Consider the following 24,274-nt stretch of genomic DNA (forward strand, 5'->3'; position numbering starts at 1 on the left):
GCCACTCGCAATATGGCGTACGCGCTGACGTATCGTGTCGATTGGGCAACACAGTGAATGCGGCGTCTATCTATATATGTCTATGATCTACCTCACCAACATGGCGGTACAGTGAGGCTGCTTCGGTCAAGGGTCGAAGGTTATAGGTGACGCAGCATGTCTGCCTCCTTGTGACTGTGTGTTACACGAGGAAGTCGGTAAATAATGGAATTAAAACCGTTTTAAAGCGATTTTTAAGGCGAAGGTGGCGCAGACACTTGGCTGCTGCAGAGACTGAAAAAATTAAATCGACATTTGTCTTAAGGTAAAAGTATTCATTCCGATTTGAAATGGTTGAACCGAAGTGAGGGTGGAATGATAAGCAGACGGAAAAGTTGGGATATGACAACATTTATTTCTGTAGTACATTTTCATACACAAGATTCAGCTCAAAGTGCTTTAAAGGATGTCTACATGAAAAAAGGAAAAACGAGAACATGTTGTTGATATAAAACTAGTTACTGTGAGTACTGGTTAAAAAGCCAGCGAGTGTGAATGGGCAGGTACTGCTGCGCTGGGAACGGAGGCGACGGCCACTGGGTAGCTCGACACGCGGCGGTGCACAGGACTGCATCTTTTGAGGGTATACACAGTAAGACTGACGTGTACTGTGCGGCGCATTGCACACGTTCGGTCTCGGTAAACGTGGGCAGCTTGCAGAGGATGAGTGGGCGCAGAAGGGCCGCGGAGCTGCCTTCCAGCGTGCTTGGCCGGACTTGGTTTGGCATCTTTAGTTTTCCGTTTCCATCATCGCGTGACATGTCGGTGTAGAACATCCATACACGAATGACTCTTTATAGAAAATTACACTTTATATATAATCTGTTGTGCGTTTTTATCAGAACGCTTGCAGTTTGCCGGTCGGCCGAATGTAAGGGTTAAACTGTTTGGCTTTTCGTGGAGGTTAGTTAGGATTGCCGCACACATTACAGTTTTTTTTCAGACTGTTAAAGTTAATTTTCTAGGTTGCTTCTGATTATCATAATCTTTCATTTAATATATGACACTAGCTGAAATACCCAGCGTTGCCCGGGAGGAAAATAAAGTATTTTTTTTTAATTGTTTGAGAAAAATATAATAAACACGACTTTAAAAATAAAAATAAATTAACAAACAATGAAGACTCACTAATGTGTTTGTCTTGTATGTATGTTATCATCCAGTTGACGCTTGGAACCAGCCAACTCTATTTAATTTCAAAAGCAACAGGGGCGCGATGGTACTCAAACATAAAGAATGCTGGCAATCACTTCCAGTTCGCCCTCTGGTGGTCATTCCGAGTGTCAACTGGATGATAACATGCATACATGACCGCAAGATCACCCCCCAACCAACCCAGAAAGGGGTGGGTAAGGGTTGATTTCACCCTACAGTATTTTAAGTCGACCAATGAAAAACGTGTACCAAGTGTCATGAAAATTGTTCCGGCCGTTCGGAAATGATACTGGAACATACATACATATACACACCCACATATATTGACTTAATGAAACAGGACAAACTTTAAAAATCAATAGATGTTAATGATGATAATAATAATTTATATAGTGCTTTTCTCACTACTCAAAGTTCTCAGCAAATGCAGGTTAAGGGCCTTGCTCAAGGGCCCAACAGAGCAGAGTTCCTATTGGCATTTACGGGATTCGAACTGGCAACCTTCCAATTGCCAGTGCAGATCCCTAGTTGGCACTGTATTTGATCGTGTTCAGCTCTGACAGGAAAGCGTGCCCCGTGTGGGGAGAAAAGCACATGCCCGTGATATCTCTGACAATCAGCAGCTACCCTCTAAAACACACATAGCTCTGATCTCTCGTTACTACTTAACAATCTGTAGATGATAATGTCTGTTGAACAAACGGGTATCGCTAGCTAAGCGGAGGCAAGGTGCACTCCAACACATGGTGAGATGTAGACTAAGTCGAGCACAGGCTGGCAAGGGAATGAGGAAGGCCCTGCCCCCCTTCTCTCGGCCCACAGCCACTGTGTTGGATTTGCATAAATCGGTACTTCAAGCGAACTATGGTACTTGCCGCGATGAGAGAAGTCACAAAATCAACCGAAAAATTTAAAACAAATTATAGAAAACAACCAGATCTAAATCCGTTAAGTAATTCTCTCGTGAAAAGCGGACAGACATACATACAGACAGAATGCGCTTGGACCACGAAATTTTTAAAACCGTTTCTTAGCGAGCACTTATGGGCCAAGGGTAACCTACATTCCAAATTTCAAGTCCCAAGTCCTCATGGTTTGGGAGACTTCATGATGAGTGAGCCAGTTGTATTTGGCTTTTATTTGGCTTTTTGGCTTATATATATACTAACTGTGTATGCCCGTGCTTTTAAAAGCACAGGATCGTAGAAAGTATTGAAATCGTCAGAACTACTCTGGGCATCTCTCTCCTAGGAGGATTCGTGTTGCCATGATCGCATCGTTTGTGCATTAGCAGCTAAGCGACTGTCTTTCTTTGGAGGTTTCCTTTTGCCTGTATGCTGGCCTCGCTTGCGTATCCTCGAAGCTGGAGCCCTTACTCCGACTCACTTCTGGGCCAGACAGACACACACACTTTCACGTGTAGTTGTTTATATATAAGATATATATGGCTGTTCAAGTTACAAAGACAGAATGAGTCCCAAAAATAGTTGGGATTGCAACCTGGCCAACTCTATTTAATTTCAAAAGCAACAGGGGCGCGGTGGCGCTCAAACATAAAGAATACCGGCAGTCACCTCCAGTTCGTCCTCTGGTGGTCGTTCAGAGTATCAACTGGATGATAACATGCATGCAAGACCGCAAGATCACCCCCCCACCCTACACAGAAGGGGGTGGGTTAGGGTTGATTTCACCCTACAGTATTTTTAGTCGACCAGTGAGAAACATGTGTACCAAGTTTCATGAAAATTGCTCCAGCCGTTTGGAACGTGTAACAGTATGCCCGACTGTATAGCTGACTCCCTAAGTAATAAGTGTTTGAAGCCAAGAACAGAAAAGGAGGGCTTCAGCTGGTGAGCGCCACCATCACAGTCATTTTCATAATATCGCCTCTCATTCTCCTCAACTTCTAGATACTGTATCATTATGATACATGAAATGATACAGTTCATTTATATTTATGTAATACATATCGCTGGAAAGGTATCTCAAAAGAGTGCCTTTTCTTTCATTCCATCAATAGAATGAATGGAGCAAAAATAGATTATTTTTTGAAAAGATGTGAAACAATAAATGAGTAGCAATAAAACTGAAATATACAAAACTGACACTAAAAAAACAATAAAATTTATTAAAGTGCCAGCTTGCTTTCTCTGCCCTTTAAAGTACTGCTCTCCATTGCCACACTAGATGGAATTCTCGTTGCAACTTTCCATGCTTGCCATTTTTATAGGCATCCCTGCCACTGGTGATGGAATGCCAGCTCATACTATGGGTGACTCATTCCTGGTTGATGCAACTTGTCAGTGCCTTTATATAGCCCTCCTTTTGAAGTTGCTGTCCCTAGCGACTACTTGTTTGAAACGGTTGGGTGGTCTTTGTTTCTTCTGCAGTCGTGTAGTCCATGACAGTAGCACTTCAGCAGGAATTTTCAGCAGTTTGCTGTTACAGTAGGTGGTACAGCATGTATGTGAAGTGCAGCACCTTCACATGGTGCCGAAGATGTCATTAAACTGTCACCGCAAACACCTTTCCAGGTCTCAGCTTTGAGGCTCTCTCTTCGCTGCTGCTTTGTAATGCCACTGCAATCTGCCTTGTCTTTTGCCAGCATGGTTTTAATCACTGACTCTGCTTCATACACCTCAGCTCAGGTCAGTGATAACATAATCTGTCCCTCCTTTTTCTAGTGCACCCAGGCCAATTGACTTTAGCAAATGCAGAAGTGTTAGTGGGGCTGCAGGGGTAGCAGTCTCTCAGCTGCCTTACCTCCTGTACTGATGCTGGGATCGGCACTCCACAGCCCAGATCTTGACCCTAAGAATCTCCAGCAACTCTTCAGAAACGCCAAGCAAATCCACACTAGATGAAATTCTTTACGACTTTGCAGGCTTGCTGTTTTTATAGGTTTCCATGGCACTGGTGATGGAATGCAAGTTCATGCTATGGGTGACTCATCCTTGGTTGATGCAACCTGTCAATACCATCACAGTATTATATGAAATTGAATGTAAAACTACATTCTACTCTATCACTCCTCTTGCATGCTGATTCAAACTGCCCAGCTAAATGACTCCCTGAACCCAGGCCTGTGTTTAAAGCTGTGCTCGCTGGTTTTATTGAGTGCACAACGCAACTTAGAATTAAGATGTCCTAATGACCAGTGTTAAAAAAAGTTATTATCTAAATCAGAATAGCAACAGGCAAACATAAGACCCTAATACAAATGTTTAAATAGAGAAACTGTAAAGGGTTAAGGGCACCACTCATTGAGGGAGTCTCACAAATGTGAGATGTGTAGAACAGAAGCCACAGAGTGCATTGAGCATTAGTGGAGAGAGGTGTGCCATTACTTTTGTGATAGCAAGCAGGATGGTGGCTTAAAAGTATATGTTGGGTAAACAGTACCCTTTTTTTTTTTTACCAAAAAGCTGCAGATTTCATACAGAAGTGTCTGTTATTGTCTTGAGTGAAGAGGGTAAACTGGATCTGACCAGTATAGAAAAAGGAGGATGGCCCAGATACATAACTGCATACGAGGATAATAACATCAGAGTGTATAGGTTGATAAACAAATGCTTTATAGTTCATCAGTTGGCTTTTTCCTTAAGAAAACACTAAATACCAGTGTCTAGTATTCTCTGAAACAGTAAAAAGACAACTTTGAGATGCTGGCCTTAGAGGCAGAGTTTCAAAGAAAAAGCCATATTTGAAACAGGCAAATAAAAAAAAAAAAAAAAAAACGTTAAAATGGACTAAAGAACTCCAGCGTTGGACAGAAGATGATTGGAAAAGCATATTATGGTCAGCCTTCTGGAGTTGTCTCTTCACTTTTGCAGATTACACTGGTATTTGGGTAAGAAACCACCTGAGGACCTGTAAGGCATTTGTTTCCTAAACTGCAAACTCTGATATATTTACTGTATCCTCTTACGCAGTTGTGCATCTGGGCCTTCCCTTCTGTTACTGTTCTGTTAGATCCAGTTTGTTGCTTCTCTTAAGACATTTTTGTAGAACATCTTTAGTTTCTTGGTAGTCTGTCACATGGAATAGCTTTCATTCTGCAAAAAAAAACAACGGACTGTCACGTTTCTTGAGAAAGCTTAATGATTTTTGGCCATTATTAAACCCAGAACTGAATTTTAGGAAGCCAGTACCAAGTGAAGAAATTAAAAGGTGACAATGTAATTACTAAAGTTTCTCTAATAACCAGTTAGCATTTAAAATGACTAAATAAGAATAAGGCAAGGGAGTTGACCATTAGGATGCTGAAAGAATGGCTGCTGAAAAATGGGACTTTGTAGTAATATGTAAATAAAAATAATAATAATAATTTAATGCAGTAAATGCCAGTATCAACATTAGTAATGCCTTGGTTGTATGTTTAAATCTAATACCTTGATTAAAAAAGACATTAATTTCTATGAGAAATATGTACATTTCTGGGTGTGCCTAAACCTTTGGAAGCGTGTGTGTGTGTTATTCAGGTATATACCTGAATATCTCCATACAGTTGAAGTCAGAAGATTACATACACTTAGGGTGAATTCTTTATTTTGTAACCCTTCCACAGGTTTTATACTAACAAACTATAATTTGGCATATCTTTTAAGATATTATTTTGTGCAGGGTAAAACAATGTTCACTGACTGATTATTTCAGTTTTTGTTGACTGTATCACAATTCCAGTGGGTCACAAATTTACATACACTTCAATAACCGTTCCTTTCAAAAGCTTGAAAAATTCCAGAAAATGATATCAAGCCTTTGGGCTATTAGACAATTAGCTTTCTGATAGCCAATTAGGCTAATTGGAGTCAACTTGTGGATGTATGTAAAGGCCTACCATCAAACCCGCTAACTCTCTGGTTGACCTAATCAGGGAAAATCAAAAGAAATCAGCCAAGACCTCAGAAAAAAACAATCTGGTTCATCCTTGGAAGCAGTTTCCAAATGCCTGAAGGTTCCACATTCATCTGTACAAACAATAATTCTCAAGCATAAACACCATGGGACAACACAGCCATCATACTGCCCAGAAAGGAGATGCTCCAAAGCTGCCATAAAAAAGCCAGACTGCAGTTTGCAATGCACATGGGGGCCAAAATCTTACCTTCTGGAGAAATGTCCTCTGGCTTGATGAATCCAAGATCGAACTGTTTGGCCATAATGACCATTGTTTTTGGACAAAGGGTGAGGCTTGCAAGCCAAAGAACGCCATCCCACCTGTGAAGCATGGGGATGCACTTAACAGAATAGATGGCATCATGAGGAAGGAAAATTATGTAGATTTACTGCAGCAACATCTCAAGATCTCCGCAAGAAAGTTGAAGCCAAGTTGCAAATGGATCTTCCAAATGGACAGTGGCCCCAAACATACCTCCAAAGTTGTGGCAAAATGGCTTAAGGTCAAGGTATTGGAGTGGCCATCGCAAAGCCTTCACCGCAATCTGATTGAAAATATGTGGGCAGAACTGAAGAAGCACACGTGAGCAAGGAGGCCTACGAACCTGTCCCAGATACACCAGTTCTGTCTGGTGGAATGGGCCAAAATTCCAGTAACTTATTGTAAGAAGCTGGTGGAAGGCTACCCAAGACGTTTGGGTTAAGTTAAACAATTTAAAGGCATTGCTACCAAATATTAACAGAGTGTATGTAAACCTGTAACTGGAATTTGGTATAGATTATTTCACTTTTTATTGACAATCTGTGAACATTGTTGAAAAAAATGACATTTGCCCTCCATAAAGTTGATGTCTTAAATGATATGCCAAATTTATAGCTTGTTAGTATAAAATCTTTGGAGAGGATAAAAATATTTTAAAGAATTTATCCTAAGTGTATATAAACCTCCGGCTTTAACTGTATCTATCTATATTGCAAGTGAAGGTCTGTGATACAGTTTATATATTTGTAGCTAGTAATCTACAAAGGGAGAAAATGAATTGTGTATCTTACACAGGAAAGTGATTAGACATACAGGAATCAACAGCAATATATAGCAAATAGGCAAGTGGGGTGGATCAGTAAGGTGGGGTTCAGAGGATGTTGGTTATAAAGTCTTTATTATTATTCAGGTGTCCTCCTTTTTAAGCCTGCTGATGCTGGGTTAATGTCCAAATGTTTGAGAGTAATACTTCATCCAGCTCTCTGGCACTTTTAGTATTAGCCCTGAATTTACTTGACCAGTGTCCCAGTTAAAGGTATGTCTGGTTGAACTTGTTTGTGCTTATATCAGAAATTGTGCTTCCTTCCTTCTGATATCGTTGCAATATTCTTGTACGTGTCTTGCAAGTGTTTTAGATGTTTGCCCCACATATACCTGTGCATGCATTGCAAGGTCTTCTGCATACGGTGTTCCTTGTCTCTGATGTAGATGTTTTGTTTTTGGCATTAAAAAGAACAGTCTGTGGAGTGTTTGCTGATGTATGGGCAATTTTGATGCCTGACTTGGAAAGGATGCGCGCTGTACTTTCCAAAAGTTTGTTGATATTTGATTCATTTTCTCCCTTTGTGGGTTACTAGGTACAAAAAAGTGTGTGTGTATATATATATATATATAATGTATATACAGTACTGTGCAAAAGTTTTAGGCAGGTGTGAAAAAATGCTGTAAACAAAGAATGCTTTCAAAAATGGAAGTGTTAATCATTTATTTTCATCAATCAACAAAATGCAGTGAATGAACAAAAGCGAAATCTAAATCAAATCAATATTTGGTGTGACCACCCTTTCCCTTCAAAACAGCATCAATTCTTCTATGTACACTTGCACACAGTTTTTGAGGGAACTCGGCTGGTAGGTTGTTCCAAACATCTTGGAGAACTAACCACAGCTCTTCTGTGGATGTAGGCTTCCTCACATCCTTCTGTCTCTTCATGTAATCCCAGACACACTCGATGATGTTGAGATCATGGCTCTGTGGGGGCCATACCATCACTTCCAGGACTTCTTGTTCTTCTTTATGCTGAAGATAATTCTTAATGACTTTGGCTGTATGCTTGGGGTCGTTGTCCTGCTGCAGAATAAATTTGGGGCCAATCATACGCCTCCCTGATGGTATTGCATGATGGATAAGTATCTGCCTGTATTTCTCAGCATTGAGAACACCATTAATCCTGACCAAATCTCCAACTCCATTTGCAGAAATGCAGCCCCAAACGTTCAAGGAACCTCTGGAGTGCCTGCAGACACTCATTATTGTACCCTTCGACGAACAAACTGCCTTCTGCTACAGCCAGAATATTTAAAATTTTGACTCATCAGTCCAGAGCACCTGCTGCCATTTTTCTGCACCCCAGTTCCTATGTTTTCATGCATACTTGAGTCGCTTGGCCTTGTTTGCATGTCGGAGGTATGGCTTTTTGGCTGCAACTCTTCCATGAAGACCACTTCTGGCCAGACTTCTCCGGACAGTAGATGGGTGTACCTAGGTCCCACTGGTTTCTGCCAGTTCTGAGCTGATGGCAATGCTGGACATCTTCCGATTTCGAAGGGTAATAAGCTTAATGTGTCTTTCATCTGCTGCACTAAGTTTCCTTGGCCGACCACTGCGTCTACGATCCTCAAAGTTGCCCGTTTCTTTGTGCTTCTTCAAAAGAGCTTGAACAACACATCTTGAAACCCCAGTCTGCTTTGAAATCTTTGTCTGGGAGAGACCTTGCTGGTGCAGTATAACTACCTTGTGTCTTGTTGCTGTGCTCAATCTTATCATGACATGAAACTGTCTTCCACAACCTCACCTTGGTAGCAGAGTTTGGCTGTTCCTCACCCAGTTTTAAGCCTCCTACACAGCTGTTTCAGTTAATGACTGTGTTTCAACCTATGTGAGACATTGATGATCATTAGCACCTGTTTGGTATAATTGGTTGATCAGACACCTGACTATAATCCTACAAAATCCCTGACTTTGTGCAAGTGTACCTATAAGAATTGATGCTGGTTTGAAGGCAAAGGTAGTAACCCAAATATTGATTAGATTTAGATTTTTCTTTTGTTCGCTCACTTTGCATTTTGTAAATTGATAACAATAAACAATCATTATTTATATTTCTGAAAGCATTCTTTGTTTACAGCATTTCTTCACACCTGCCTAAAACTTTTGCACAGTACTGTATATATTGTAATGGGTGAATTTAGATGTATATGGCTCACTTTGATTCCGGCATACTGTTACAGAATTAGAAGTTTCTGTGGGAGATTCATGTTATCATCTTGGACTGTGTTGTGTTTATTTATTTTTTCTTTCTATTCTTTGAATGCTAAAGGGTGAACAGTTATGTCAGAAGGATCATCTGGGGATCCTGGCACCCCTGGGGGATGCCGCCCTTCACTGTCCTTGGGGAGAGGACTTTTAGGCAGGAGACCATCTGTTCCTAACACTTCCAACCGATTGCCCTCCATACGTTCCCGGGACCTCACCCTAGGAGGAGTTAAAAAGGTGAGACAGGGCAAAAAACAAAACATTTGATGCCTTAACTTGAGTGAAAGCCCTTGTTGAATGCAGTTAACTTTTTTGGTGAAATGCTATGCCTGCATCATCATCTGTTCATTTTTATTGCAGAAAACCTTCACTCCAAATATCATTAGCCGCAGAGTGAAAGAGGAGTAAGTATTTATACCTTTCAACTCATACCTTATACCTTTCAAAAGTAACCCAGACTGCAATAGGAGAAAAGTAGGCACTTTTAGGGACAAATAAAATCATGATTTGAGTGCACATCTGTCCGTTAGTACAAGCCAAGGCAGAACTTAACCACTATGAAACAGAATCACTGAGGTGAAAGTAGGAATATAAGCAGAATATAGTTTGGCTCTGGGGATTTCACGCTAAAATATTGATAACTTGATCTCCCCATTAAACAAAAGTAGCCCACAACCTGTAACCCATTCATAGAGGTTTGTGGTTGTGAATTTAAGACCAGACTCCTGTCCATTGTTTTAGGAGAGAAGCAGCCCCATGTGAAAAAGTTCCAAGTTGTTAACTACCTTCGTTTTAATAGATAAGTCTATTTAACAGTATTTTATCAAGAAATGCATCCATTTTGCATGTTTTGAGCGTTCAGCTGGATGACTTTGCGTGTAGTATGTGACAGGAGTAACATGAGATTTATACATGGATGTTTTAACATTGCTTGCTGTTTCCAGCTTTGGCCACCATTCATTTCCTTTGATGCAAAATCTTTATTAGCTCCATTTTGCATTAAAACATAAGATTAAAATGTTTCCTTGGCAATCACTACAAACTACGAAGGGTAAGTAACATTACAAAAAAAAGGCTTTCTTCAAAATGGGACCCTAGTGCGCTTTAGCTCCATTATAAAACAGAAGGGCTAGCTAGTTTATTTTTTCAAAATTTTAAAATATTTCACTTAAGAATGCAGTGTAATATGGCAAATTAAATTATACCATAATCACAAAGAAGTAACCTGGTGGGGCAAAGTAAGCATTGATGCAGTTGGATGAAGCTTTAGTTTTTAGTCTGTATTTATGTACATCATGTGTGTAGTCTTAAAAAGTTTTCATTTTATCCCAGTAATCCTGTTTGTTGGGTTTAATTGGTGTCCTGTATTGGTACCAGTGTTTCTTTTACATTTCCATAACACCGAACCAAAATCCGTTACTGCAAGCATTCAGTAAATTAGGGGCATTACTGCTGATACATGGTTTGTTACTAGGCACAGGAAACAGATTATGCTGATTTTAATTGGGTTGTTCTTTAGGGGGAGAGTGGAGGGATTTGCGTTCATGCTGCAAATGTCCCACATTTGTTGTCATTCCTTCGGATTCCCTTGATACGTCATGGGACCCACATGAAGATCAGACTAAAATCATTGTGAGAAATATGCAAGATTAAGAAAATCTGAAAGTTGGCAAAAGTTGATTGTGTGTGTTATTTTGATTAAGCTGTGGGACAGTGGCATTCTACCAATATACCCATGTGCTGCTCCAAAGTTTATGATTCAGATCCCATCTTAAAGAAAGGATGGAATGGAATTTGCAAAATCTCCCTGTGTCCTCTTGTGTTTTCTCCAAATTGTCCACTTTTTCTTAAACCCTCCAAAGACATGCTATTTGGGTTAATGACTCTTCATTGACTCAGTAAAGCTGATGTCACCTTATGTGACTTATTGTTATAGGGTATGAGCGATTTGTTCATCACAGTTGCTGATCTTATTGTACCATATCAAATTACACGGCTGGAAATTCAAACCAGCAATTTCAAATCGGTCGTAGCCTTTATTTACATAATCTTGTCCAATCCGAGTCAGTTGCCAGCTGATTGTTTAATGTGACTTACCCAATGACTGAGAGCACTAGTACGGCTAGGATAAAATCAAAGAGGTTTATGTTTGGTTTGAGGAGCAAGTGAGAGCTGAGAACTAAAGAGCATTCAGTGGGAAGTTCAATGCGTAGAATGTAGTGATGAGAAATAAACATGGATGTTTTTAAAATAGAAGCTTGTCGGTCTGTCTCGTGTTTTATATACTGAGACAGAATCAAAAAATACAGGGCAGAAATTGCGGTGGAACTTGCTGCAGCTGTTAACACATCACTGGCTTCGTCTTACAGGATGCTGTTGGCTGTCAGAAAAAGGGAGGAGCACAGCTGCACTAGAAGGTTGCGCTAATTCGGTAAATGTGACTTGGGTTGCAATTTCCAGTCATGTAATTTTAACATGGTGCAGCAACAAGATCAGCGTGTAATGGAACATCTGCTTAAATGCGTTCAGAAAATGGATGGATGTATTTTTGGTCTTGCAATAAGATGATTAAAATGCATCTCTATTCTAAATTAAAATTGTTGCTTCCTGTGAAACCTATACTGTGCAAGAGAGACAGAGTGGCAGAACTTTTTCAATAGGTAATAATTTGGTAGCTCCCAACTTCTTAATTGGTTTTATGCAGGTTCTATAGTGGTATGAGCTGGCAGTGTGGTTGTCACTGATTTTTTGCTATTAATAGTCTTCTTGCATCTCTTTAGAGCCAAAGATGATGAATCTCGGAAGAAGCAAGCGAAGGAGCGAGATCGAGATCGTCTGAGAGAAGGCAGGGGCCGGGGCCGTGGCCGAGCAAATGTTATCCAGTCTCACTCCATTTTTGAGCAAGGCCCATCAGAGAGCATGGTCAGAAAAAGAGGTGCTTATTCTTTGCCAATTCTTAATGGACAACTTTTATTTAAAAAGGAACAAGAAAAGGTGTTGGTTTGCTGTGTGAACATTTTATGTTGAGTTTAGCTGGTTCAATATCAGTAATCCATTAAACAGCCAAAGGGGCCTTTTGGGATTTGTAGAAAATCTTAATTTTTCTTTTAAACATTCTCTGCAGCTTGTTGCACAAACAACATATGTATAATGTAGCTGTTCTTGCCATGTTCAGTGTCGTTCTTTATAAATTGCATATTTATTTATTTACTTATTTTATTTTATTTGAAGAGTTAAGCAAAGAAGATAACATTTCAAACAATCTTGTTGAATTTAACACACCAGAGTTCAACACAAGCATGATCAAATCTCTACAAATAACAAAGAATGCAGAATATCCTTTTCCCTGATATAAATGTGTATTCTAAAATTTTATTAATTAGATCTTGACATATTTTAAAGAAGTTTTGAACAGATCCTCTAGGTGAATTTTTTTTTTTCCATTTTCAAATAGTATAGAACATCAGTTATCCACTGACTTAAAAAGATGGGCTCGGATTGTTCCAGTTGAGCAAGATACGTTTGCGTTCTAGTAGTGAAGTAAAGGCAATTAGTTTGTTTGTCCTTCTCCACTTTAAGCCCTTTTGGGAATTCGCTAAAAACAGCTGTTGATGGGTTAGGAGTGATTGTGACACCAAAGCTCTCTGATAGGCATTCAACAATTTTGTCCAGAATGATGCCATATTTGGTGCACACCCAAAACCTATGATCCAGTGAGGTTGGAGCTCGATTGAAATATTCACAGTTTGAATTTTGGCTGGGATACATTTTGGACACTTTTAAATGAGATAAATACGTTGAATGATTGAATGCTTTGTGTGTATGGAGCTGCAGTGTATTCTATTCATGGCTGCCTTCCACTCGTTTTCTGAGATGTCAAGTGAAAGATCCTTTCCCTGTACCCTAGGATCTTTGAAAGGAAGGCTCTTTAATATGTTTTTATATATTATTGAGATGCTATCTACGTTTTCAAGACTGATAAGCATTTCTTCTGGAATAGAAATCGGTGGGAGGTGAGGAAAATTGGGCAGGTTCCTTTAGCAAAGTTTTTGATTTGAAAATAGTGGACAAATTGTGTTGATTAGAAGTTAAATTTGAAGTTGGGCTGCGCCGTAAGATGGCTGCACCGACGAGAGCTCCGAGTCATCTCAGCAAAAAGTTATTATTTATTTTCTTACTACTCACTCTTTTTGTGCGTTCTACTTTATCACACTTTCAGTATGACCGGCAAACACTATTGGAATTACGTTCATCAGCCAGTTTGGATTTTACAACAGTTTTTGATATCGCGGACACTGTACTGCCTGGAGCCTTTTGCTTACTCGCGCGACGCCGAAGGAAAACAAAGAGGGGGAAACGCGCCGGAGTTCTGTGCCGAACCCGACAGAGGAACAACAAGCCTCCTCTGCCTAGCATCCTGCTCGCTAATGTTCAGTCTCTGGACAACAAATTAGATGAGCTGCGCGCACGGATAAAGCACCAGAAAGACATCACGAACTGCTGCGTTTTGGCGTTCACAGAGACGTGGCTGGAGCCCAGCGTACCTGACTGCGCAGTCACACCAGACGGGTTCACAGTTTATCGGGGAGACAGAACGAAGGACTCAGGCAAGTCAAGGGGAGGGGGTGTGTGCTTTATGGTTAACTCTTCGTGGGCTACGGATGTGTGTGTCTTAAAAACACACTGCTCACCGGTTCTTGAGCTGCTGACCATTAAAGTTAGACCCTTTTACCTCCGGAGGGAGTTCAGTTCAGTTCTCCTTTCAGTTGTTTACATCCCCCCACAAGCTGATAAAGCTTCAGCTATGGATGAACTGTATGATGTTATCAGTGGACTAGAGAACGCTAACTCAGAAGCAGCATTTATTGTGTTGGGAGACTTTAACAGAGCAAACATGAAGAAAGTTCTCCCTAGATACTATCAGCACATCTCTCCCCCCACAAGAGGTGATCAAACACTGGATCATTGTTACACCTTATTCAAGGACTCCTACAAATCTCTCCCTCGACCAGCTTTTGGAAAATCAGACCATTGCTCTATATTGCTGCTGCCTGCATATAAACAAAGACTTAAACAGGAAAAACCGGTTTACAGGAACATCTACAAATGGGACAGTGAAGCTGAGGGGGTCTTACAGGACTGCTTTGAAACAACTGATTGGGAGATGTTTGAGGATGCAGCTGATGGCAACATCAATGAATTCACAGACTCTGTCACAGGATATATCAGCAAGTGCATTGACGATGTTGTCACTAAAACCACCGTTTGCATATATCCTAACCAGAAACCCTGGGTAAATAGGGAGATCCGGGCTAAGCTCAAGGCGCGGACCTCTGCCTTTGGCTCAGGGGACTCTGATGCATACAAAGCAGCCAGATACGACCTCCGGAGGTCCATCAAGAAGGCCAAACGGGACTACAGGGACAAAGTGGAGTCAAGCTACCACAGCTCTGACACCAAGCGCCTGTGGAATGGACTGTGCTGCATCACTGACTATAAAAAGAAAAACACAGTCAGTGTTCAGCCCACTGCATGTCTTGCAGACGAGCTCAACACTTTCTATGCTCGTTTTGATGCAGCCAACAAAGAACAGGTGCTATATCCTCAAGGGGGCAGTGAGTCTGTCACTCTGATCCTTGAAACGTCTGATGTGAGAAGGTCCTTCAAAAAGGTCAATCCTCGCAAAGCTCCGGGACCAGATGGCATCCCAGGCCGTGCCCTCAGGGCGTGTGCTGACCAGCTAGCAGGTGTGTTCACCAAAATTTTCAATCTCTCCCTGAGGCAGTCAGTGGTCCCCACTTCCTTCAAGGCATCCACCATCATTCCTGTCCCAAAGAAACCGGTGGTCTCCTGTCTGAATGACTATCGCCCGGTTGCACTGACATCGGTCATTATGAAGTGCTTCGAGCAACTAGTCAAAGGTTACATCTGCTCCTCCCTCCCTGACACGCTGGATCCTCTCCAATTTGCTTACAGAGCAAACAGATCGACAGAGGATGCCGTTGCGCTAACAATAAACATTGCCCTCACCCACCTGGAAAGAGGAAATACATATGTAAGAATGCTGTTCATAGATTACAGCTCGGCATTCAACACCATCATCCCCTCAAAACTCGTCTTGAAGCTTGACGACCTTGGGTTGGGGACGACCATCTGCAGATGGATTTTCTCTTTCCTCACAAACAGGTCCCAGGTGGTGAGAGTCAGCAAACACACATCCTCATCACTCATTTTAAACACAGGAGCGCCGCAGGGCTGTGTGCTTAGCCCCCTCTTGTATTCCTTGTTCACCCATGACTGTGTTGCAAAACACAGCACAAACACCATCATCAAGTTTGCAGACGACACAACCATCATAGGCCTTATCACTGACAATGATGAGACGGCCTACAGAGAGGAGGTGCTGGCATTGAGTAATTGGTGCCTAGATAACAACTTGTCTCTTAACGTCAGCAAAACCAAGGAGATGATTGTGGACTATCGAAAACAACAAGGCAGAGAACACCAGGCCATCTACATCAGTGGCATAGAAGTTGAAAGGGTCAACAGCTTCAAGTTCCTCGGAGTAAACATCACCAAGGATCTCTCGTGGACCCTTCACATAGACACTGTGGTCAAGAAAGCTCGCCAGCGGCTCTACTTCCTGAGGAGGCTGAGGAAGTTTGGCATGAATGCCAACATCACCTCAAACTTTTACAGGAGTGTGGTCGAGAGTCTGCTAACGGGCTGCATTACCGTCTGGTATGGGAGCTGCTCTGCCAGCAGCCGGAAATCACTACAGAGAGTGGTGAAGGCAGCAGAGCACATCACGGGCAAGAGTCTTCCTGCCATTGAAGACATTTACCTCCATCGGTGCTTGCGTAAGACAAGCAGCATCATAAAGGACCACAGCCATCCAGCACGCCAGCTGTTCTCCTTGTTACCGTCCGGCAGACGATACAGGAGTCTGGCTGCTCGGACTACAAGACTTAAGAACAGCTTTTACCACCAGGCCATTCGACTCCTCAACAGCAACACCTGAACACTTACACACACTTACATTACATCTACATTGCACTACTCACACACAAACTGTACCTGCACACACTCTGAATACTGACTGGAACATGCATCTGCACTTTATGGAATATGCATCTGCACTTATAAAACATTATCTGTGCAATAACTGTCATTTGTACTTGCTGCTCATTCAACTCATATTGCTCTATAACTTCTTTTAAAACATACACATTTTATTTTATATGACTTGTCCATTTTTAACTTGTAATCTTTTTTTTAAGCTTTATTGGATCTAGGCTGAGTAACTTGTTTTTCTCGTCATACACATTTCATTGTATGTTGACCCTGTGTTAACCTATATATGACAAATAAACCTAAACCTAAAATATGATGCGTAATTGTTCATAATATGCAAAGACATTATCTATGTACAATTCTCTAAGTGTTTTAATCCCGGATGTTTTCCAAACATTAAATACCATGTAGGTGTGAGAGTTGGAAAAAGTTGATTGTGTGATATTCTTGGAAAAAGGTGATTATCATGTAGAGGTGCAACAGATAAAAGCATCTCTGCCTTGAAATTCTTCCTGCATTGGTTCCGTATTATTTGCATATTTATTATATCAAGATTTGTATTAGTATTAATAAGAAGAATGCATATTCATCATATCCATTTCATAGGCGTAATTAAAAAGAAAAGGCATTCAGAAGTTGTTTAGAAACCATATAAACACAGTGGTGGAGCACAATATAACAAAAACCTTGTGGAAAACTGCAAAACCACTTTTAAGTGCTTGATCACATAGAACACAAAGTTATTTTAACACTGTATGTGTAAAAAATCCATACTCTTTAAGAGAAGCTGCCTGTAAATGTCAAAGTTCATTCGCTCCCAAATTTAAACTTAGGGTCCAAACCTCTATCCATAGTACCATCTGCTGTTAAGTTTAAAATTCAAATTATTTTTCTTGATTGACTTGTCCCATGTTGTGGAGACAAGGTGCAAATGAAAGTTTAACAAAAAAAAAATACGCTGCTCTTCACTTTAAGACCTAGAAATATATGGTTAAGTAATAGTGGAGAGCTAAAGATTTGCCTGATGCCTGCTGATCGTCCTCTTGTGTGCACCTGTCTTGATGAGGTCCATATACTGCTGCTTATCATTATAAAGGAATTTAAACACCTAATATCCGTAAATAAATGCAAAGCCTTATCCATTTAACCTAGTTGACATACAGTGGTAGCTTTCTGTGTAAAATGAGTAACAATTGAGGTAAAGTTGAGCTGTCTGATTTTTGCAGTATGTATGACTAGACAGACTCGCACAAGTGCACAGATCTTCCAAGGTATTTTTCCATCAGAACTGTATTCCTTCAATTTCCTGCAGGAGAGTGGGACAGTACAAAAGATGTTCCCAACATGGGTCCTTCACCTATCATCAACATCAAAAAAGAGAAGCGAGAGACTGAAGAAGAGACCAAGGAAATTCTCCGCATGCTTGAGAGAGACAATGTGAGTTGTTCATATGTGAAAATGTGTTTACTGTTTGGAGGAAGTAGCCTATTTTGATTCATTGTAACTCTTGAGATCTTGCATCTGTGTTTAGGGAATGTTTGTCTCAAGTGTCATAGATAACCTCTGGGATTTCCTTCAATATGGCCTGGTTGAAAACACAAAGGCTATAATAGGCAAATGTTGGCGTCTGTTTACAGGTTGCAGTTACCATTTTGGAGCTGTCAGTTTTAGTCTAACCAGTTTGTGACAGTTGTTCTTGGCATTCAAACTGTCAGTGCAGTCTCCTTATTTTTCATTTGAGTAATGGAATTCGGCAGCCCGTTGACAGTCACTTCAAGTCACTTGTCACTGAGGGAGAAAATATTTTGTGTGAGGTCTGTGCAGCATAGAAGAGATGAATTAAAGAAGCTGCTTACATTTTTCATGAACTGATTTTCAATTATGCAGAGGTGCCAGGTCTGCAGGTAGAGGCTGATTGAGCCTGTCGACTGTGTAGAGCAGTCAATATTACAATAACTAATAAGGTATGCTTATTTTTCAGAAGCTTTTGGTACTGTTAAGATTATCATTTCTTGAAATCTGTCTTAGTAGATTACTGTTTTCCACTTCTGTTTCTATTAGGCTTCTCCATAATTGTGGCTCATGTTTCACAGAATTTCATCCTGATGTGCATTTTATTTTCTTTTGTACTTTCAGTTTCTGGATGATCCCAGGTTGCACAATGATATTCGCAGTTGCCCTGTCCAATTGCCCCTGGCAGTTTCAGGGTGGCTTTTCAAAGAAGAATCCAAAGAGGAGGAAGAACCTAAAGGGCAAATGCTTAAGAAAGAGGAAGTGGAGGATATGGAGCTGGAGACGCCTCTTGTCAAAGGTAAAGATTGAAAATTGCTACTAGGTTTCATAGAACAGTGCCATATTAGTTTGCAATAGCATCTCTGCACAGTTTTTCTCTTGTTTTTCATCATTTATAGTGAAACAGGAACCACTGGAGGAAAGTGTGTTGAAGACGGGACCACTTTGCAAAGCCCCTCCCCTGCCTCCATCTGTCGGACTACCAGAACTGCTAGACAGTTGGGCTCAGTGTAAAGAAGAAGAACTTATTTTCCTGCATCTACCCGACTCCTTGCCTGGACAGCCACCCACTCAGGATCAGAGGCCAGTTAAAGGTGATGTGCAGATGGAAGATGGGCAGGCACTTTTGGTCAAGTCGGACAAAACTCAGGTAAGCCCTATCAAAGAAGTAGAAAAGGCACACTAGTGAAGTTGGTTTCTGATGGGGAGCTGGTACTAACACAACTAATTTTAAGCTAAAGTCTAGTACATCCTAGAGTGACAGGCCTGGGGACTTAAACCTATTAGTCTCAAGTGAAGGAGCTTGATGGACTGAATGGTCTCCTCTCCTTTGTCAAAGTTCTTATGTTCTTGTAAGTTACTGCAGAGGTAGTACTGATCCATTGTCAGCTTTGAAGTTTAGAACCCATTAAGTAAATGGTTGGTCTCTGAGGACACATACAGTATATATAAATCAAGGTGCCATCTTTCCCATTAATAGTATGTTTTCAATGTGTATAAAAACAGTGCTCAGCTTTTTAATGGGCCCATATCTCTCTTTATAGGATGTACAGCAGTTGGACAGCATGTGCTCACTAAAGGACCTAGCAGAGGGGCAGATTGGCAAGCTTCTTGTAAGAAGATCAGGCCGAGTACAACTTGTCTTGGGCAAAGTGTCGCTGGACGTTGCCATTGGAACACAGTGCTCATTCTTACAGGTACTTTTATAGTAGGAGTGCACAGCTTAAACATTAACTTTGTTCTTTTTCAATTTGTTGTATTTTGCTTTCTCATTTTGGGTGTGCTCAGATGCCATCATCTGCCCAACTTTACCTGTTTCAGTGCATGCCTCTCATCATAAAACATTACTTTACACAGATAATATTTTACTGTTAGTTGGAAATGCTTCTCTGTATCCTCTGCATATTCTGAACTTGCTTAACATCTTTCAAAAACTATTGGGGTATAAGATTAATTGGGCAGAATCTGTCCCTGTCCTCCTGAATTCTTTTTATCAACAAACTGTCTTTACCTCTGTTTCACTGGCCAATTCAGTCAAATTTCTTGATCTGGTAGGTTCCCCAATTACTTTCAGATGCAACAATTTCAAATTATCGTTGCAGCCATCAAAGCGCAAAATTTTCACAAACATTATGGTCTTCCCTTGCTTTGTTTTTTTTGCTCTAGATTAGCTGTGAAAATGAATTCACGGCTACAGTCCAATTTTATTAACACAGTGCTGCCTCACCCCCACCAGTCAAGTGTTGGTCAGAAGTTAAATCCTTCCTCTCCCGTCTTTTTTTTTATTTTATTTTTTTAATTCCAAGGTTGGCTGATGGGGTTTGGGCTTGGGGCTTTAGGGTTATTTGTGGAAATATTAAGATTGTTCTGTTGTTTTTTCTTCCTTGTTTAAGTTGAGATCTTTAAAAGTAGGTGCCGTCTTCTAGTACTCAGCATTTTGTCCAGAATGGATGTTCTTTTACCAACAACAACAGGGTGGTAGTGTGTGCTACAACCAGTAGCCTCCAAATCTTGCTTCGCTCACCAAACTCCCCCAGCCTGTGCTACACGCTAGCCACTTTGCGTCTCTGCCACTCGCGTATGTAGATTTCACTTTCACCAAACAACAAATCTTTTAAATCTCACGTATACGCCTCTTCATTGGGTAGAAACACTACTTTTCCCTGATGGCAACACAAATTAGACGATCTACAAGTTTCCAACTTAAAGTTTAAATCCGAACAATACATTCGATCTCTTTTTGCTGTTCCGTTATTTCACCGAGTAATAATTTCCATTTGTTTGCACTAATGCAATCTTTACTATCATTTTTTTGAGACTTTCAAATTTTAGTATTTTCATTATCTTTAACTTGCTCTGTATGTGTATCGCGCCAGCGTTTTTGAATTCTTCACGACGGTCTACTTTGTCATCTACTCTTTTATTTCCGGCCCCGAGAGTGGTTAAATCTCTTGGCACAAAGTTTTGTCTCACGGGAAATGAAAGAATCTCTCTGAAAAGTCACGTCTCGTCCCAGGATTTTTTTATTATAATAGATATATTTGTGTATATATACATAACATACAAATGTCATGCTATGGCGCTTGCTGGGGACCTACTCCTGTCATTTATTTGCACAGTTGAACTTTGGGGCATTGCTACATATGTTCTGGGATAGCCCCTCATCTGTTCTGCACTTTCCCATGTTCTGTACTCTGCCCTACTGATTGTCTTTCCTTTCTTGCTATAAATCTTTCTCTCTCAGACTTATTCTTCTTCTTACCGGTGGAGACTGTTGTGCTTAGCAGCAGTAACTACAAACTTTTGCTTGCCTCATGCTGGAAATCCCCTGACTGCATTAATGTTTGGAAATCTGGTCATCTTAATTTAACCTTTTGTGAGCTCTCAGTGGTTGTTATCAACCAGGCGTATTTGGAAAATGGCTGTTTTTGGTGTAGCCAGTTTAGAGCCGAATGGGTGGTGGTCATTACCACTACCACACGTCTTAACTACTGATATTTCCTCATTTCTGTCAATGTCTGTTGGCCTTTCATTTCTTTTGCAAGGTTCACCTAGTGTTGTTTGAGTGGGTTGCTGATACATTTGTTTATTAATTGTTTAAATTGTTTTGAATTTTTTTTTAATTAATTTTTCAGAATTTTATTACAGGTTTGAGCATACAAAAAAAAATCTACCAGTCTAACAGTTAGAACTGTTCAGAATGCCAGTGATATGAATGGGCATATCAGTCCTCTGTGTTCTTTGGCATGGAGAAAGTCCAGAGACATTGGTGTGTCACTTGTGGTTTTACGGGATCTTCATTACTTTTCTTTGCTTTGTTGCATCTGCTGCTTAGAAAGTCCTTTTCACCTTTTATCTCATAGAATGCCAAATCCTTGAAAATGGCCTGTGTTAAAGCTCAGTTCTCATTTTGTTTTGTAGGAGCTGGTTTCTGTGTCGGTTGGAGAGAGTCGCATTGGTGACCTAACTGTTCTTGGACATATTAAACACAAACTGGTCTGCTCTCCAGATTTTGAGACTTTGTTACAACATAGGCAGTGAAGGAAAATGGAAATGCGTGTTGCCTCCAGACTGAAGTTTCCATGCAGACACCTCGGCTTTTCCTAGAGAGTGGGGTATCTGAATGTGGAAGGTGTGGCGAAGCACTGTATCAGTGACATCAAAGCTGTTTGGTAATGTGGACGTTTTGGAGTGAACTCCTGACGCTCTACAAGGGAGAGCCTGGCTGTGGGTTTTCAGTCTTGTTGTGCATGACTTTCCTCCCTTTATAGGGTTGCACTTTAAAATATTTAATCAATAAGGTACCTGGACCAATGGCGTTGTGCCAGGCAAAACACAGCATGCCACTTCTGTGCATACACTGCTCTTATTAACCTGATTACCACTAATATTCACCATAAGGTAATATATTGGAGTGAGGATTTCAAGAGGTTTTATTGTTGAAAGCTATTCATGTCGACCTGTCGGGCAAGGCAGTATTTCACCAAAGTGCATTGAGAGCTTGAAGTGCCGGCAAATACTTCAAAATGTTTAGAGGAGTTGACCTTGGATTTATCTTTTTGCCGTTGTAAGCTTTTGCCAGTAGAGGGTGCTGTGTCCTTTATTGTCCATGGGTGACTTTATCCATTGCATCATTGTGCAATTGTAATAGGGGAAGGCTTTATGGTGGAAAAGGTGCAATGCTTTACTTAAAATAAAACCTAAAATGGTATAATTAAAATGTGAACTGATTTTTTTTTTTTTTATTCTGAAAGGCTAAACAAAGTGACATTCTGCTGTTGATAGTGGGTGGAAGAGTGATGGAGGTCATTAACCAGTAGTAGTCTACAGCAGTCACTCTTGTTTGGAATGGCCACAGATTTCAGGAGGTTAGTGGATGGAGAAACTGGATCTGTCAAGGCCAAAGGTCACTTGAGTCACCAGAAATGCATGGTGGAGTATGAAATTCTCACAAGATTGAATTAAGATTTCTGTCTTGGTATTAAAACTTGACTAGTTAATGAAAACAGAATATAGGAACACAATTGAAAAGGTGACATTAGAAGCGTTTTGATGAGAACAGGCCATTCAGCCCAAGAAAGCTTGCCAGTCTTCTATGCCTGATTTCTCCAAAATTATATCAGATTAAGTTTAAAAGTTGAATGACATTAAATAAGAATATTCATTGAGTAGTGGTCACTGAATTACTCTATCCATATATACAGTATTTTTGTTATTATTCTTACTTTGAATTTATTCATAATACAGTTTTTTTACAGATTTGAGAACTTTACTCTGTCATGAGAATGAAATATCTAAACGTCCACAAGACCAAAGAACCAGTTATTGACATTTGCTGCACCGAATAGCCTCTCTGTCAGGTTGCTTTTCAAGGAGTGGAGGTATAGGGGGGTCCACATAAATTGGACTGACCTTGGAACACAGAGGAACTATGTAAGTAAGGGCAGAGCAGGCTCTTCTTCCTTAGGACTGTATTCCTTTAGTGCGTGAAGTAACATCCTTCACATCTTCTACATCTCTGATGGCCAGTGTGATTTGCTGTGCAGGAGTGTGCTGGACTGGTAACATCACTTCAAGAGAAGCCCCCTGAATCAACATGCTAATTAAATGGACAAGCTCAGTTATAGGACACACTCTGAAACACCTGGAGATTGTAGCAAAAGAGAGAATGAATACAAAACTGTGACGTGAACAATGCTGCACATTCTCTTTTTGACACAATAATACTGAGGACTATCAGACAGCAAGTTATTCAGCAGAAGTGTGTCAGGAAACACTATGGGGGCTCCTTTGTACCTGCAGCAATATGTCTTCATAATGCCTCGCTGCAACTGGGACTGCAAAGTCAGAACTCTTCCTTCTTTTGAATTTTCTTGCTTTATAGTCATTCTGGTGTGTGTTCAGACCAAAGTGTATGCTTTATTTATTTATTTAAAGACCTTCTGTGTAAAGCCAAATTTCCCCCTAAGGACAAATAAAGTTCTATCTCTCTAATGAATGGTGAGCAGCCTGGCTTTTTGCCATAGTGGCTAAGGAGATGATTTAAGTTGGCCATTCAGTTTGCAGCTCTGACTGCTTCTTTATGACCCCAAACCTGTTTAACTGACTTGGGATTTTATTAAATAACAAATCTAAAATAGTGCTGTGCTTCCAAAGGGCCAAAAGGTGGAGTGTCCTGTGACTTTTTCCTCTTTTCTCAAGTGTCAATCAAGGAGAGTGTGTGTATGTGTGGAGCTCAGCTCCTTATTTAGATGGATATCAGTTCAGGATTTTTGTGTTATTTAGATTTGCTGAGGG

The 24,274-nt window shown here is 40.6% G+C and overlaps 1 protein-coding gene across 2 annotated transcripts; it reads left to right on the plus strand.

Annotated features, from left to right (window-relative positions):
- Positions 1–139: 139 nt before the first annotated feature.
- Positions 140–23,975, plus strand: polr3d (polymerase (RNA) III (DNA directed) polypeptide D). 2 transcript variants are annotated; one of them, XM_028799539.2, is made up of 9 exons: positions 140–304; positions 9,456–9,628; positions 9,752–9,795; positions 12,172–12,326; positions 17,778–17,902; positions 18,602–18,776; positions 18,877–19,127; positions 19,522–19,674; positions 21,899–23,975. In XM_028799539.2, the coding sequence occupies exons 2-9, from the start codon at positions 9,467–9,469 to the stop codon at positions 22,016–22,018; spliced, it is 1,185 nt and encodes a 394-aa protein (XP_028655372.1). In that variant the 5' UTR covers positions 140–304; positions 9,456–9,466; the 3' UTR covers positions 22,019–23,975. The 2 variants fall into 2 exon arrangements, with proteins under 2 accessions (XP_028655372.1, XP_028655389.1); XM_028799556.2 differs by lacking the exon at positions 140–304 and adding an exon at positions 351–622.
- The last annotated feature ends 299 nt before the right edge of the window (positions 23,976–24,274 follow it).

This window comes from Erpetoichthys calabaricus, chromosome 1 (genome assembly GCF_900747795.2).
Source record: "Erpetoichthys calabaricus chromosome 1, fErpCal1.3, whole genome shotgun sequence".
Lineage (NCBI taxonomy): Eukaryota > Metazoa > Chordata > Cladistia > Polypteriformes > Polypteridae > Erpetoichthys > Erpetoichthys calabaricus.

Excerpts from the sequence above, each read along its gene's own strand:
- polr3d (XM_028799539.2), top strand. The coding sequence starts at position 9,467 with ATGTCAGAAGGATCATCTGGGGATCCTGGCACCCCTGGGGGATGCCGC. Across the intron at positions 9,629-9,751 it reads CCCTAGGAGGAGTTAAAAAG|AAAACCTTCACTCCAAATAT; the intron begins GTGAGACAGGGC and ends TTTTTATTGCAG. Across the intron at positions 18,777-18,876 it reads GGAGACGCCTCTTGTCAAAG|TGAAACAGGAACCACTGGAG; the intron begins GTAAAGATTGAA and ends CATCATTTATAG.